Source organism: Trematomus bernacchii, unplaced genomic scaffold, assembly GCF_902827165.1.
Source record: "Trematomus bernacchii unplaced genomic scaffold, fTreBer1.1, whole genome shotgun sequence".
Lineage (NCBI taxonomy): Eukaryota > Metazoa > Chordata > Actinopteri > Perciformes > Nototheniidae > Trematomus > Trematomus bernacchii.
The window spans coordinates 7248236-7266828 of NW_022987973.1; the positions used below are offsets into that span (position 1 = coordinate 7248236).

Here is an 18593-nt window from a genome sequence, read left to right on the forward strand (position 1 = left end):
GTTTTTATCAAATGCTTGTAAGAGTATATATTGTGTATTATTATAATATGACTATATACAGTATGTAGCTAGATTCAAGAAACTAGCAGATAATACTTTCAAACCATGTCTGCTTAGGGTTTGTATCACAGTTTAGATCCTGAAATTGGACGCAATAGAGCGGCTTACTCCCAAATACAAAATACAACTTTTCTAGTTCCTGAAAGGGGATTTCCTACGGCAACTGAATGTACTGAAATGCAACTGAAAGCACTGATTGCATGGAAGTTCAAACCTCAGAGTAAAAACAAGTCTCAATAATAATCATGTAGCAGCTACTGGAACCGATTGTGTACAGCCATAGTTTTGGCGTGTATACAAGAGCTCTGGAGAAACATAAACCGTACATGGTCACAAAAAGACAGAGATGTCATCAATCAAACAGTTTTTCTCGGACGAAGCATGGAGCTGGTGTTCAGTACTGTTGCACAAACAACAAAGCAGTTAAAGTTACTTAAGTGCCCCACAGCTACAGGCTAGTTCTGGTTTGCAGAACAAGTTTATATGTTGTAACAGCTCCTCACACAGCAAAACTACACATTTCAATTAGACATCTTCAGTTTATAAAACTCGTTTGGTCAAACTTGACCAGCTATCAAAGGTAGGTGCTGATGATGTTATAATAGCATTCATTCATATAATCCTTAAAGTTTATATTATATTTTAAAGGAATTTTATTAGTGTCTTTACATTGTTTTTTTTAATTTAAGTATAGATCTGAGTATCGTTATTGCCTTATCTCTGTCAGAGCACTGCTTTCACACCATCAAACTTGACAACACTCCTGATGGTGCTGTCACAAAAATGTAGCACCCATATTAACACATTGAGTAAAGCAAAAACCTTCCGAAGGACGAAATCTAGAGCTTTCATTTTTGCTGTATGGTTTTGGAGTGCTCCCTTACATTTTTACAAGAGAATATATCCTAAATCAAAATGTAGACATTCTAAACCTTTATTTAGCTATTAGTGTTATTTCGTTTTTGAAAATAAAACGAAACAGGGCCAATTTAATGGTTTTATTTCAAGATTCCTCCTTGTTCTGATGTTGTTTTCTCTCAGTAATAATAGCGTGCGCTTTGTCCTCCATGACCCTCTTCACCCCCCATGGTGTGTGTGGGTGTGTGATGTATGGTATGTTTGTATGTGTGTGTGTGTGTGTGTGTGTGTGCAATGGCATAAAGGTTAATGATTGCTGGTCTCTTTCTCTGAACCAAAAGGACAATACTGAATACGGAAGTGATTCACAGTCTTCTTTACTGCAGTAGTAACACCTCAAGTCAATAAGGAAATTACTATAAATACAATTTGCCTCCTTTTTTGTAAAGGTGTTTTGTAAAGTCTCATATCAACAAATGCCTTCTTCTTACTAAAGTAACCTTTGGTGTGACATTTCAAAAATAAGAAGCATATAATCACTATACAGGCAGCTCCTAGTCTCCTGCAGATCCTTGTTTTTTTGTAAATATTAAAGAAACACTGACTCTGGTTACCTATGTACATAAAAATGTTTATTAGTTTTAAGAAAGTCTTTAAAAACCAGTATTAACAAGCACTTCCCCTTATAAAAGCACTAGCTAAAATGCAAAACATAACAGCAGAGGGCAGTACTACAGCTCTGAACAATGAGAGGAAGGGTAAAGTCTTCTTAAACACAAACATCAGTGCTAACCAAGTAAATGCTTTGTTTGCTTTCACAGACACAGTAAGAGAAACTATAGCATAAATAAACAAAAAGGTTTGTCTAATTTGCTCAATATTAAATTATAATCAAATTGAGATTATATATTACAATAATATAATTCTCTTTTACAGATATTTAAAGGTTTTATATACTGTATGCATAACGAATGTTCAATTCAAAGCACTGAAAGAGATTCAATGTACCGCGTTTGAACTATATCATGACATTAATATTTAACCATATAAGTATGGGTAGTTATATTTACACATTTTAAAACGTGTGTGCAAATAATAATTTCCTGCAAAATCTAGTCCTGAAAGGTTTTGAATCTCAAGTTTTTTCTCATTTTTTTTTTACCACATTAGACAAATCATCTGTTAAAACGAAGTACCATATATGATACGTGGTAATATGCTATGATAACAGTGCAAGTCAGATTATCGTGAATTCACAAGATTATATGGTTTGCAAGGTTACATCTTCTGTACAAAAACACACTCTAAATGAAATATTAAAAACAAAAACAAAGTCACACCCTCAATCTGTACAACAAATAAAGTTAGTGTGACCAACAATATAAACACACCCTAACACAAACAAACTGAATAAATAACAGTGATTTTTGCCTCCATAAAAACATATTAAACCTGTTGCGTTAACAAAAGCATCAGCAATAGTAAACAAAGAAATCTTTAACATTGTCCTGATGTACTAATTATATAAAGAAATGTATTCCAGTGCTGCAAATGTCACAAATGTTTCACTTATTTTCCATATTATTATTCACATTACAGAATATATTTCTCATGGCTGTTATCGAACATAACCCAGTGAGTCACCCAAGATTTAAGTGCATGTTATTGCGGTTTAAATTTTAAGGTTAGTCTTTGGTATGGACATAAGGCTCAGAAACTCTCTTCTTCACACACAGCTCATCACCAGTGTAAATCACGACTTTCACACTCAGTCAGTTTTTAGCTGTTTTGACGTTTTGTTTGAAATCCTCAGGCCATGTGGTGAAACATGTTCTCCCCCAAACCAAACACAGTGCATTGATGTAAAGAAATACGTTTTACAGATTGTCAGAGCAGAGTGATGAGTGCTACGTTAGAAAGTACATTTCTGTAAGTTCTTTAGAGTTCAATTCTGTGAAATCTTATCTATCTACTGTCCATTTTATTATTTGTAGACAAAATCTTAAACTTCTACCCCAAAAGAGTACACAAGGCAAATAACGCATCTTTTGATTAACACAAGAATCTTATTTTAAAAGTGCTGTTTAATTTTTAGGTAAAAGGTTTCCTTTTTGAAATTCTTGCCCTTTGTATCTATACGTGGTTAGGAATCTAGACCTGATCTTTCACTGGTTGTTTCCTTAGTAAATGTTCTGATTTTACTTTTATAAAAACAATTTCTTTATTTTTTCAAGCTTTTGAAATACAAAACAAAGTGCAAAAGAGGCCTTACAAGCTTTCCGAGCTTGAAATTAAATTGAGGTTTGATTCTGGTGATAACTATGGGGAGGTTGACTTAGCTTTTTAAATCAATTGATTCATTCTGAGAGGCACAACGTCGTTGATGATAGTCATCCACAGGGATATGAAAACCAGATTAAATTAAAGTTAACACATTTCTCTCTTCCTTTTATGGTTCTGAAACTACCAAAGTAATAATACATACTCTTCATGTAATCCATCAAAGTAAATAATTAGCGATATGATCATATAAATAACTTAAACATTCAGAATGTATTTATTACTCTCCATGCCAAATCTAGCAGATCATTAGAATATATTAAAGGGATCATTTTGGTTAAAATGTGTTCTATAAACCGAGTGTTCCCTTCTTAATGTTAGTATATTTTGCAGCTAAGGAAACGTTTAATTGAACCATATGACACCTAAAGCTCCTGCATAGATAACGTTTTTTTGGCAAATCAAAATTGCACACAAATGTTTCAATGAGGACATATTTGTTCAGCATTATATTTAAATATTTTGTACGTTATGCTTTAGTAACGTAGTGCGTGGAGTCTTAAAGATTTATAAACAATTATTTAAAGAAATATTTTTTGTAAATAATAACAATAATAGTCGTACAACCACATTTCTTTACATCAAGAAATTAATTCCTGTTTTTTTCATTAGCTTTTCAGTAAAATGCAACATATAAAAAAAAAAAAACCTTTCTTGTTCAATATCCTTTGTTTACTTGTTGGAAATGCTCTTAATTAAACAAGGTGAGGCGTTGTCCTCTGAATAAAGGGAAATGACCAGCATTTTTCAGAGTGTTGCAGCATCATAGCAGTTCAGCCTGGCACTTGGACTGGACATACCTTGATTGGGTCCAGTGTTGCATTATAAAGTGTAAATGCCTGAAAATAAATAAAAAAATTAACGACCATGGGTTGACATGTTCAACATGACGTAAAAAAAAAACCTCAACCCATCAACCCTACAGTTGGTTGATCTTTGCTTTCAAGCCAGTCGAGTCCATTCGAATGTGCCGTGTCGCTGGTAATTTGCTGAAACAGCGCATCATTCACCAGCTCCTCCTCTGCAGCAGCATTTTGATATTGCCCTTGCTGCTGGTTGGGGTCAAACAGAAGCTCTGTGTCCAACGCGTTGAGGTCGTTGATGCTGCTGGAGAGCTCTGAGGTCATTCTGATCTCACAAGGGAAATCTGCCCCGCCTGTAGTCAGCTCAGACACCTGGTCCATGAGCTGAGTGCCGGCAGTGAGGCCGTTGTCAGTCAGGAGGTTTTTCATAGTGCTGCTGAAATCCAACTGATGCTGAAGTTCTTCTTGATGCTGCTGTGAGGTTAGCAGCATAGACTGGGCCTGTTGTCGATGCTGCTCCCCAATAGCTGATTGTACTCGGTGATCACCTGCTAAGATTATCATTTGTTCGTTAATAGCATTTTCCATGAGGTAATTAGGCCTCTGCATCTTGCATGTGCTGGTGGGGTCAGATTTCATCAGGCTGAGGTGGTTGTCACTGCAGGAGAGGTCGGGGTCAGACTCCAGGATCTGGGTGAGGTTCATGCGTGCAGTGTAGCTGGAGGGTAAGTTATTGATGCCCAGACCCCGGACATTGTTGTCATGGTCCCCCTCCAGTTTGCTCAGAAGAACATTGGTGATGTTATTGCTGTTGCACTGTTGTCCTGACGTTGTCTGGACCTCAGTTTGCATCATGACGTTGAGCGGTACAGAATGGCTCCTCTGAGCCATGCTGCTCAACCCGAGATTTGTATGGCTGTTTGCAAATATGTTTAACATCTCAGGCGTCACAGGGGAGTTAAAGGGAGACACAACTGAACGAGGCATATGGGAAAGGTTTCCCGTGTTTCCGGTCAAGTTCCTCTGATGAACAGCGGGGCTTACACTGCGACATCGAAAAGTTGTAGCTGGTGAGTTGGTGGCTTTGTTATCCAGAGGGGCAGGCACAGCAAAGCCCTCCTGCTTGGCCATGTTAGCTGCCTGCTGCTGCTGAACAGGCGAGATGGGAGTCAAGCGACCAAAATGGCCGTCGTGGTGCCGCGCATGAGGGACGGCGAAGGCGTGAGGCTTTTGAAATTGGTCACCTATCAGGCCTTGATAGCCGGGGAGGATTCCCATTCCACAGTTTGACTTGTTTAAGCTGCTGCTGTTGTAGCTGTTGTTCATCCACTCCAGCCTGGTCTTGTCTGGGTGGGTCGCCATCGGCCTCTGCATGGGCTTGACCGGGCTGCTGGAGACGGTGTTGCCGTCATGGAAACCAGGGATGCTGGAGTTGATGGGTGTAAAGGCAAACGGGTTCCTGCACTCCACGGGACTGGGAGGCACGGTGCTGCTGCAGTTGGAGTGTGGCGTACCCACTGGGGTGTGACGACTGCTTCCCAGAGCGCTATCCACCGGGGTGGTGGAGGCGATGCGGGAGAAGGGGCTCTCTACGGTGAACCGTTGGGGTCCTCCCAGCATCTCTGATGTTGGTGTTGGTGTGGGAGTAGGAGTGGGTGTCGGAGTCTGCATTGGGTTACTGTGGCTGTTTGCAGCATGATAGAAAGAAGTCATGGTCTGATTGGTGGACATCATGTTGTCCGGCATGGCTGCCTGTTGGCCTTGTGGTGTGACGCAGCCTCCAAACTCCTGCATGTTGTTAAGCTTCATCTGCTCCTCCATCTGCACCAGCTCCTCCACAATGCTGTCCTGGGTCACATCATCATCAAAGTGAAAGTAGTCCATATCTGTCTGCATAGGGAGCTGGCTTGATATCGTGGCTTGATTCAAAAAGTCTAATGGTTCAGAGTTAGACTGGGTGTAGATATTGGGTTGACAGCTTAAACTCCTAACATCACTCACTCCTGTAAGTGTTTGGAAGCCGGTGTTATTAGGTATGGCATGCACGTTAGGCGTTGTGTGCCCCTGCTGTTGCTGCATTAATGAGTGACTGTCTGAGATGCTATTTTCCATAACGGTGGGAGTGGTTTTCCTCTGCATTGAGCTCTGTGATCTGGCAACAGAGTAGAATCCACTCGATCTGAAAGAGGAAGTGCAGAGTGAGTGGGCTTGAGGGGAGATCATTTTCATCTCTACCTCCCTGGTCACTGGTGCACTTTCAGGTCTAGTTGGAGCTCCTGGGCGCAGGATGTTACCGACCGTGTTTCTAGTCCCATATCCTAAACCAGCAGCGCCCTCTGGCTCTGGCTGCTGGGGCATAAAAGCCCTTTTGATTGGAGAAAAATCTGGACTGAAGCATGAACGTTTCCTGAGGTTCTTAGTAGACAGGAAACCTTCCTTTGCTGCTGTAACTCCGCCGTTTTCCCCAAAAGAAGTTGGTGTGCTGGTGTTCAGTAAAGGAACAGCGCTGGTATTCTGAGTGGAAGGTGTTAAGTGCAAGTTGCTTGTATTATCAGCACCATTATTGCTGCTTTGGACTGCAGTGTTAATGCCCGAGGAGGACCTCCCGTGGCAGTTAGAGATAGAGGTGCTCTCCAGGAAGCCTTTAGACTGAGGTATGGGCACACTGGCAGCCCTCTGTAAAGCCCCTACAGCTCTGTTTACCATGGCTTCATGAGAACAATTCAAAGAGCCAGGATTTTGCATTTGGCTGTTTTTATGTATAGCTTCAACTTCCATTTCAACATCGATGGTTTGAGTGTTAGTAGTCTGCCCTGGTCTGGCCACCGGGGCCTGGATGGGGACTGCAGAGGCGCTCCTCATGCTCCGACTGAAGCTGACGTCTTCTGCAGAACTACTTACGCCTGTAGAGGCCGGCCGCAGAGTGGCATTTGTAAAGGAAGTGGTGGTATTGCTGCTGTTGGTTGCCAGCGATATGGCTGTCAAGTTGACCAAACTGACCGGGCTGACATGACATGTGGTCATCATGGTCTTCACAGGGCTGTTGCTGATGATCATGGTGGAGGGCGAGCGCAAAGTGATGGCAGTCGTGGCCACCGGTTTGGGCAGGATTTGCGCATATCGCTGCCGGGCAGTGCGTTCTCCCATGGGACTGGCTAGAATATTTTTGGGACTATGCCTCACTGCCTGAACTTGCTGGGTCACCATTTGGAAGTTAATAGGCATCATTTTGTTCTCCACTGTTCCCAGTGGACTGGGACACATCAGCTGCCTGCTTCTCTGTACCTGCAGAGAAGGAGGGTTGGTCAGAAAGGGGTACTGAATCTGTACTGATAGATCTCAAATATCACTATTTAGACAGAAGGTTGGCACAAACACAGGATACATTTTGGAGTTCATATTTTACATAAGTAAAAACTATATAGGTAGTGCTCTTAACATAATAAGATTTAGAATAATTAAGAAAGGTGTCCTTTTGAACACAATGCATCCTGCAACACGGCACTCATTTACTATTGAATTATTTTTTTCAAGGTGATTATATAATTATTCTTAAAAGTGGTAATGTTGGACACAAATATGTTTTACAGCATTCATGATGTATATATGTATATAATTTACCATTACATTCTAAATTGAAGTGAATCTAGACATTTCTCTTCTCTAAGGTCAGATGAATGCCATACATAGAACAAAATAAGACATTGTGATCTCCATAGAGTGCTGCTCTCACCGTGAGGGGGCTCTGCACTGCAGCGACCATGATGCCAATGGTGGGCTGAGGTGACGGAGGGGTGGGGCTGGCACAAGGCACACTCTCTGCCCTCTTGGTTTGTCCCTCTCCAGGAAAAGGAGAGTGCAGCTTCTGCTCTTGTTGTTTCCTCTGGAGCTTTCTCTGGAGCTGCTGCTTTGCATCGACAGACGGCGAGGACAGAGTCATCACATGAGGCTGGAAGGAGAGAGCCTCAGCGGCCGGGACGAACGCTGACACCGTCTGTGGAAGCTTTACCTCTGAAGGGAAGAGACAGGGGGTTAAGTACAGATAATGATTCTATTATCAGTAAAGTATTAGCCTCATCCTTATATTATGTAAATATGTTAATGTATGAGACATGGCACTCCATAAGACAACAAACTAACAAAGGTTTCACTCAGGCTTCATATATTGTTTTGTTTTTTACCACCATAGCATAGCAAATTGCCTGTGATGTAACATATTGCTAATGACTCCATGTTGCACAGAACTGAGTACCATGTAGATAATGTAATATATCATAGTTAATGTACATACAACAAACACAAATGTGATTATGTATAAAGTATGTGTATGAATAATGTTTTGTACTAGATGTTAGCCCTGTGGGAGTACCATTGGCATCAGCTAATGAAGATACAACTAAATAAACAACTATCCACATACATAGTGTGTTATATGTATGTGTCAGTTTGACCAGATTGCTCCAATAAAGCTGTAAAGGTTTCTGACACTTGAGAAACAGAGCTGTGTAAAAAAACAAGCAGACTGGAATAAAAGAGCAGTGACAAGCAACTGCCTCCAGATGTCACTCCTGACAGTTTTTACTCAGGTGGCATGAAGCCGACTCAGACTGACCTGTTGCTGTGCCGGTCATAATGGTGAGCGCTGCCAGGGACTTGTTGCTGATGTAATGGCTGTCGATCAGGAAGCGGGCCAAGTCTTCCACGACATCAAACTGGCGTTTCAGCACCTTTTGGGCCCACTCACACACCAGATCACAGGCTGCAAACCTCACATCTTCCTTAATACCGCCCAGCTGGCCCGGTGAATCCAGGACATCACATTGGAGCTACACACAATAGATTTGTGTTAATTTCATATAGAGCTGGAACAGCATTTTTGGCAAGCTATTTTGATTCTTGATTAATCGTAATGCAAAAATGGCCAAAAATGCTGCTTTTAGCTTCACAATTATGTTTAATATCAGATATATGTGGGTTTTGGCTTGTCAAACAAGACATTTTAAGACATAACCTCGGACATGTCACATTGCACTGACACTGCAGAATAGGAGTGACAAATATTAAGAGGAGAATATAGATTATTCTAAAATATTACTAATGAAGATGTAAACATGCTTACCCCGTCCCCTGTTTTATGAAGATCCAGAGTGGGTAAAGATGGCATGTGAATAACCAGCCTCTTCCTCAGTCCACTATAGCAATATGTAAGCTGGTGTTAAGAACAAAAACATCTGATTCCACAAAGTGAACAAAAACGTGCAATATACAGGTACATATGGACAGTGGTTAATATAGGAATCGTCTTCAGTTCTATAGTTATGGAGAAAAAAATATATTAGAACATTTTATATTGAAGATCAATTTTTGTTTTAAACAGTTGGACAGATACACGGACATCTGAAAATTAGAATAATATAATTTGAAAATGTAAGTGTACTTTGCTGTAGAAAAGTATGTTGATTTATATTTCAATATGTGCATGTTGTGAAAATATTGAATTAATGAAAACACATCCTTGATTCCAAACTTCCTTAAACACGTACAACTTTTCTTCAGCATCATAACCCATACGATTTTTGACTTATGATCTCACATTACAAAAAGATAATTGAATTGACCTGAAACACTGAAGGTTATGAATATAAATCAAATGTTGCACTTTAACATCAGCAGCAAAATATACTTCAAACAGATCCGAATTGCGTAATAAAAGGTCAAGGTCACAGTGACTCCCTGAGGGGCCCTGTATTATGCTACTGCTTCCGAGGCAGAGGGGGACTTTATTTCATTTCACATCTATATTTAGAGAGCTTTATGAACTGCAACAGCAGATGGTCTGCGATCAGGGACAGAGGCCAGACTGTTACAATCCATTCCAGTAAAGGATATTTTGATTTTCCTCTCATGCCAAGTCGACGAGCCTTCATGTTCGGGAAGACATTTTTCATCATTTTCCCAAAGTCTGCCGCACTCAGTGGATGGTAGTTCAGATTGTCACAGAAGCTCCTGAAAGACATAACAGACGGAATATTAAATTAAGAAAATATTTCTCTGAGTATTTGCCTTGAATTGAATTCATCTCAACATAGCAGATAATACTGAGGGCCCTTAATGTATGTAGTCCTGTGATTGTAAAGGGATTAAATTGTTAACATTTCAAACAACATTTCTCAGGAGCTGGTGGAGACTAAAAACAGAGCTTAGGGAGAGGCACTTTATGAGATGTCCGTAAACACAACTCTAAATCAATGATAATGTTTCTCTGTGTCTGCTTGGTGTGTTAGCGATTGATAAAGTCAATGCTGTGTTAACAACTTGCTTTTATCTGCCCCCAAACATTCAAAATGATAAGTTATTGCAGGTTTAACTGTATAATATATAAAGTTAAGTTTAAACAACTTTGAAACAGTAGAGTCGTAATAATGACTCACAGTTTGACACATTCGTAAAATGAGTACCGAGCAAATTAAACTCTTGTATTGTGGTTGACCCGGCTTCATCCCACTGGTTATGTTTAGTTAAATTCACCATACAGATAAGTGTATGTAACATAGTCCAATTAGTGCAGAGTTAACTGAAATCCTGATAATCTTCAAATGGCTTCTTTGTGCTATTTAAACCAAAACGTTTTTTTCAACAACATGTGAATATCAACTATTAAATGGTAATAAAACAACTCTAAGAAAGACTTCTGTATTTTTTGTTTCATGTTTAAAGGAAAGCACATAGAGTCTTCTTTGAAGCCTTTTCACCACTCTATTCTAAAGGCGCCAATATTTCTGGAGGCCACTGTATTTCTGATCTCGTTGAGTTAAAAAGGCCGTTACATAACACTGCCCGAGAATTTCAATGGCTGTCTCAGACTTTCCATTCTAATATTACCAACACATGCTGCTCTCTGTGATTCCCATGCCTGCTGCGTCTATTTATACTGTCGCCTCGGCCGCCAGTCATTTAGAGGCGAAAGATTCTTCAACATTGAAAAGGTGAACACCAATGTTAAACATTAAATATCATATCATAAAAAGGTGATATATTCTATATGTTTATTGAGAAGCTGTATGACAGTAAAATTAAGTTTCCTGTTTTCTGTTTGGACCTACTTGTATTCATCATAGACCTCCTGTTTGGGAAGAGAGGTCTCTGGGTATTCCTCTAAATGATGGCGGATCCAGTTAAACGCATGCATCTGCTGCGTGCGGCTGGATGACAGGGCGCTCTGCTCACTGAAAATAGACATCGATTATTCATTTGATGACAAATCACAGAACAAAAGCAACTTTTTGCCAAATTAACCTCAGTCCTAAGTAAAATCATATCCAAAACTAATCTAAGCTTTGAATGTTTGTGTGAGTCTAATCATTATTATTTTACCACATGATACAGTAATTAACAGAAATGTATGTGACTATGAATGATTAACTGTTTCTTGTCTTTTAAATACTTCAGCTGCTGTCCATTTTCCATAAATACTGCCAGAAAGCAGCTTTGTTCTTACCTTTTCTCGATGTTAGTGTTCGGACCAGAAGGCAACTTAAGGTAGAGGTAGAGTTTTTCAATGTCTGAGAACCTCTCCACATCTTGCTGTAGAAATACAAAGGGGACAAAAAATAGTTTCAATGCATGACCTTCCTTTTAATTGGTACAAAGTACTTTCCCTTCATTGATTACAAAATTGATGGACACTTGCAGAGCAGACATATCTTTCAGTCCACCTTCGTCCTGAATGAAATATCTGAACCACTATTTGATAGATTGCCAAAGATATTTTATTCGAACATGAAGTATGGATCTGACTGATTTTTGTGACTTTTCCTGTAGCATCAGCAGCAGCTTCACATGTGTGGTTTGGAGTTAAAAATTATCATCCAACTATGGGATGGATTGCCATGAAATCTGGTGCACAGATGAAAGCAATCACGGCTGTGATCCTCTGACTTTTCCATCAATTATCAGCTTTAAGAAAGCGTACGGGGTGTCGTGTCTAGGAATCTAAGATGATGTTAACTAAACATCCTGGGCACGACATGTAGCTATAAACAGTCTTCAACACTTCTAACTATGTTCTTCAAAGGGAAAAAAGAAACATGATATTGTGAAAAAGGCGCAGATTAAATTCTGCTGGTTTAATTGGCAGCAGAAAACACTGAACGCCAAGTAATACTTGTCCATGTAGAAGTGAATTTAGTAACCTACCCTATAAAAATACCACCCCTTTAAAGGTTTTTTCTTTAAGATTTAAGATATTTTTCTTTACAACCCTCAAGCAAAGCATTTAAACCTGACCCAAAGAAAACACACTGATCTGGAAGACAGAAAACATGGCAGGAAATTCCATGAAAAGGGGATTGATATGCTACTTAATACGTGAAAAAGAAAAGAAACAATGAATGACAGAGCTGCGTTTGATGAGACAAAAAATGTAACCTTTGTCATCAGATGTTTGGTGTAAGACAAACACTGCACATCATAAACATCCCATCCCCACACTGAAGCAGCAGGGCAAGGAGTGAGAAGCACGAACACATTTTCACTCTGACTTTAAACCCAGCAGTGTAAAGTTACGAATCAGAGATATGTTGCGTTTATTTCGCTGAGACACACTAGTACATGCACACACAGTCTGAATGGCTGCAGACACACAGACAGACAAGCTTCAGCTCTGCAGGGAGCTTGTAAGGTGAACTTGAATCCTCGGCTGATAGTAAATGCACACAGACACACATCCACACAACTGCCAGCACTCATTCACACTTTCAATTGGCTCCTCTGTCTCTTCTGATTAACTCCTTAACACCTCTTCGCACTTGCGCTGCAAGAATGAGCCCTAAAACCCGGAAATGAGTTAGCAGTTCTGCAATTCCAGTTCCATTGCCTCAAAGGTTTTTAAGAATGTTTTTTGATTTATTAGATGTCTGATACAAGGTCTGATATGTATATAATATATAGGTATTGTAAAGCTATTACTTGTTGTGACCATGGTATAGTCTCTTAAAATACTAACGTTGGCTTTTTACTTTAGGTGCTTTCATTATGCCATAAAAGTCATAAATCAACTTGCTAAAGAAAATGTGTAAGTCTGAAAAATGTTTGTCTGCCACAGAGCTTATTTCCTCACTTCCTGCTGCGAGTCTATATGTTACTGTGTCATCAGCTCTGCACAGTAAACACCTTTACACTTTCCTTTAACAAAGATGTTACCAGCATGCAGTGTACATTTTAGGAGTTGCTAGTTCATTTGAGAAGTGTTTCTTTATTATTTTGTGCAGCTTTGTATACCATTAGGTGGTGAATTCCTGACAAAAGATGCTGGGTTATTTCATCACAAGATCAGGAGGATGACGTCAGACAACACAGGGTTGCATTAGGTTTAAAGAGATTTGTGTCTTTTTTTTTTAAGGGCATGACCGGAATGAGGCTAATTGAACCGGTGTGTATTAAAAACTTCATGACATCACACTTTATATAAAGTATACTACATAAGGACGACCAAAGTCCCGGCCAACCTCTGCTACTCCTCTTGTTCTCCACAAACAGTTTTTGATACTGGGATATTCTGCTAAATTAAGTAGCATTAACAGCTGCACAATAATGCTGCAATTCACCATGCAATTCTGCTATTGGCAAACAATCGTTTCTCTAATACTCAAACATGTTGGCTGCATAGGCCCTTATGGAGCTCTAATAATTGTGTTCTCTTGTTGTTGCACCTCCCTTTGCTGCTGTAACAATGCAAATTCCCCACTGTGGGACTTTAGGATTATCTTGTCTTATTTTTCATCTTAACATTGACTGTCCAACACTTATTTTCTTAGAAAAAAATGATTATTATATTGTTGTTAAACAGCATAGTGCTCGCACAGTAAATACAGTGAAGTACGACATTGGCTGGTTCCTCATTGTACTTTCACAATTTTGGCACTTGGCAATTTCACTTGTTCATTGTGAAATTCATGCTGTAAATATCTACAGACTAACATAAACATGTATTTTTCCACACAAACCCTGGGGGTTCTTGAGCCGGATTATCACCAACAATCAGACATATTTTTGCCAAAAAAAGGTATTCATGGTCCTCAGAGGATTTCTAAAAAGCCTTTCCAAAATGTAACTGCTTGATGCAGCCATTCTTCCCAGAGCTGGACCCTTCCTTTTTTCTGCATAAATGCCACCTTCAAGTCAAAATAACATTTGAAGGTCCCGTATTTGTAATCATTTCTGTAAATTACTCAGCACAAGAAATAAACCCATCAGGAAACAATAGTGCTTAAGCTTTAAATGCTGAAACCACAAAATAACAAACAATATTTTAAAGTTATGTGAAAGGTGTAATACAAAATGTCATTTGCAGATTTTTTTCAAATATGTCACATATACTCACCAGAATGTTTTCCACTTTTGATTGAACAGATTTGCTGTAAAAAAAGAGACAAAATATAAATGAGTATGAAGCTGTTGTAACATGAGCGCTTGAGTCTAAAGTCTATTTATTTATAAAGCAGAGGAATGGTTGGTATGAGACGACCCTCCCCTCAGCATCTCAGGTCATGTATCCCACCACCAGGAACACATGTTGTCAAATGTAAAAGAGACAGAGAGAAACAGCCACAGACATTGTCTCTGACAGAAGAACACAGGCATCCATTTCCAGTTACCCAGGAAACCTACTATATGTCTGTTTCATCCCATTTAATGTTGAAGGAATACATTGATACAAATATGGACTTTCACCTTTTTAATTTATTCATATATTTTAACAATAAGTTGAACTATATTTTAAGAAAAGCAAATGTTTTATTGTGATTCCTGATTGTATATCGATATACTCACAGCTATTGTGTATTCTACAATATAAGGAGGCCAGTCAATTCCATACTGTATACACTGGTAGGGCTGAACAATACAAGGTCATTTATGAAGTCATTTTTGGTAAATAAACAGATATTAACGTGTCTTTTTGCTGTTTTCAGTATACTGCTTGAATCCAACATATTGTTGTTGAATTTGAAAATGAATGGGAATAATTATTTAATTTATGAAACAACAAAAAAGGCACCAATAAAACAAGAATGAAAGAAAAATACATTTTCCATCATGATGACGATAGAAAAGACACGTTTCTGCAGCCCTACATGCAGTACCAGCCGGACAAAAGATGCAGAGCAAATGAACTTATGCCAACCAGTATTTTGCACAATATACTGTAAATGTAATGCCCCATACCTCGGAGCCCTTTTTTCACGCAAAAAAGTGTAGAAGACAGATTTAAACCAACGATACATTGCTCAGAGTCCGGCCAGATACAAGATTATCACTTCTCCAGGTCTAAATCCTAATCTGCAGAAAGGTAAAGTTGTTGTTGTGCTTGCTGTGAGACATAAGACAGGTCACATTTAAAGACTCTTACTCTGCGACACCAGGCAGGCCAGAATCAGGAGTTGCTCTAAGCCACGACGAGAACAGGTCACTTTAATTCACTGTTACTAGGGAGCCACGGATTTTCCCATGCTAGAAGGCCATCGTTGAGCTGTTTGTTTGGCCGATTTGGCACCTCAAGCATTAAATGGATAAAAGAACAGATATAACAACACTGTGTAAAATATCCGGGTGTAACTCAGCCTCTGATTGGGCGGCTTGAATGAAAGCCAGCGGGAACAGTGGTGTGCACTAAAGACTATCACTCCATGTGATGACAGAGCGAGGGTGTAGTTGCAAATAAACTTGCTGACCTCGACTAAAACAGTCACACTCTACCGTGAACCACTCAGCTGCTCAAGTAAACGTCAATATTTATGCTCTAATCCACTTAAAGGTTAAAGATTTAGGGAGACACATTTTCAATATCCCCTCATGTTAGCAGCAGAATGAAGCGTTTCTGTGGAGGTTTCCCTGCAGACGCTTCATCTCTGAACTGTTGTGCTTTTGAGTAGTTCAGCCTCTTGACATTTAATGGCTGTTTGACATTTAAATGATAGTACTTGAGTTCATATACATTCAGAAATAAAAGGGTATTGTCGGTTAGAACACAGCCTGAAATAACAGCAACCACAGACAATACACTATCAAATAAACTTTTTTTTTCTAATATGTTGTAGCGTAACACTTGAACTTCTCTCTTATTTCACAGCAGACAGATACTCAATTTTAAAACATAGGCTTACATACAGTGTTTTTTTTTTGTATTATGCAAATTGCAGTAAGTGGTGGATCCTCCTAATTTTAAATAGGTTACTTCATACTTCATGTTGACTTATAGTCATGTGATTCTGTGTGGTTTATTTATTTGTAAAGTTATTTGTACCCTTAAACCAGGCAATGACGTCTGAGTGTAGTGAACACTTTTAAATAAACTGGTATGAAAATGATTTGGATAACATCATGGCCATGTCTGGTATGTGTGAGATAAAAATGCCATTATATTTATATTGCAAGGGTTAGGCACAGTTACAATGGTGTGAAACTGAGATATTATGAGTATTATGAGTCGGTTTACCCACTGCTACAGGAACTACATAACGGAGCTGTTGCTTTCTGTCGGTAGTGCTCTGATGATGGAAATAGAGGGAACTTGAATGTAAATAGCTGCTGCTGCGACAACGCCTTCAGCTCATCAGTAAATAAAAAAGAGATGAGGAAGTGAAGGAAAGGATGAACTAGCACCTTTACTGAAGGCAAGTAGCAACATGAGTCCTGAAATCAAAATGTTTCTTGAGTAAAATACACTGAACTATGCAGGCACAATGACCCTGTCAAATGTAAGGTATCAGGTTACAGCTGCAAGAATTTAACAAATTCGTTAGAATGTTCAATTGGTTTCATCATTTTTTAAGAAAGTAATTTCTCAGTTTTCATAGACAAAACATCTAATTGGTTTAGAAAATAATTGTCATCTATCAATTAATTGACAATGAAAATATTCATTCGTTGCAGCCCTAATATTACAATATTAACTTATTATTACAATATGAAACGGATGCATTTAAGTGTAAGCAACATTTCAATGTTGAAATTGGGGGGAAGCATTTACACTACATATTCTGTGGGTAGTTTATTGTGCAGCAATGTGTCATCACATTATATATCAGGGTTCCTACCCCTTTTTACTATTTCAAGATTTTCCAGAGCCCTACATCTGTTATATATTCCACCCTTGTTCATGTCAAGCCCTGACCCTAAAGTATAAAAATAGTTATTGATCCCAAGAAGATCTGCTTTACTGTTAAGTTAGCAACATGTTCATGTTGAGTCAGTCAATGATGGTGGAATGTGTATTAGCATCTACTCTAGTACCATTGAGTAATTTAATGCAAGTCATACTTCAACTTCACTGCATTTTAGAATAAAGTGTAGTACTTATTACTCCTGAAGGCTAGATACTTTACAGAGTAATATTGCTCATGCTTAACACACAATTGGTGATTAAAATATGAGAACCTGTTACTATTTAAACTATTTCCCAGTATGAAAAGTATAAATAACTCTAGAAATTATAATAATATAATCAAATGTAAGCTATAATTTAAGCTACAGTGGGTAACAATATGGAGTCATTTCATGTCTGTATACAGGACTTGTTATGAACTAGTAATAGATTATTTTCACTCTATGGTACTGCTACTACTACTCAGTAAACACAGTGGTGGAATGTAACTCAAGAACTGCACTTTACTAACTTTGTTTTAGTTGAATCTTACTGTATATTTTAATGTTCTTTTATAACTATTTAGATTGTGTGTCCTTTTATGTAAACGATAACGATTGTTATATATAACAATGTCATACTTACACGGGGACTTCTCAACGACAACGGCTTACTTTTTATGCTAGTACATTTGGCTAATAACACTGATGTTTACTCTGAGTAACCTTTTGCATGCAGCAGTACCACTAATTAACTAGGCTATTATAACACTGCGGAGTAACACCACTTCCACCTGCCTTTACGATCAAAAACTATAAAAGGAATCCCTTCCCTTTAAGCATGTAAGCATGTAAGCACAGTATGTATGAGTACAGCTCCTCACCAGATGGAGTTCTTGATCCGGAGCTGCAGCGCACTGGCCTCGGCGCCCTGCAGCCCGGTGAGCAGGCCGGGCATGCTGCTCGCCCCGCGGTCCGGCGGCGGCTGCTGGTCCTCCTCGGCCATCACGTTGGGCCTCGGGGTGGGTGTGCACTGGGCTGGGCTGGACGGGAGGCGTGGGAGGGTGTTCTCGGGCTAGACAACATGGACTGGAGGTCGTTGCGATGCTAACGGGACAGCAGCGCACCCTGTTGTTGTTGTTGCCACCCAGTCCTCCTCCGACATCGCTCGCTTCAAGTCCCGACACTTGGTGAATTAAAGACGCTGTGCAACAAAACTATGTGTCGCTGTCAGTCGCGACGTGATGCATGAATATAAATAAGTAAAGGCAGGTGTAAACAGACAGTACACGGACAGCCGCAAAATAAAAAAACTAGCTAGTCCCTCCGGTGAGCTGTGCCCCTCACGTTATGGGATTTCTCTGCATGTGCATGGTGAGTAGTAGCTGTTGG

At 39.3% G+C, this 18593-nt stretch overlaps 1 protein-coding gene across 1 annotated transcript; it reads right to left on the reverse strand.

Moving 5' to 3' along the window:
* Window positions 1–1528: 1528 nt before the first annotated feature.
* Window positions 1529–18287, reverse strand: LOC117471318 (DNA-binding protein RFX7-like). Its single transcript, XM_034116216.1, is given in 10 exon segments — window positions 1529–7346; window positions 7795–8072; window positions 8674–8887; window positions 9181–9265; window positions 9951–10067; window positions 11165–11287; window positions 11560–11645; window positions 14443–14476; window positions 18086–18228; window positions 18231–18287. Coding segments are annotated over 10 exon segments (4320 nt in total). The 3' UTR covers window positions 1529–4163.
* Between the last annotated feature and the right edge of the window lie 306 nt (window positions 18288–18593).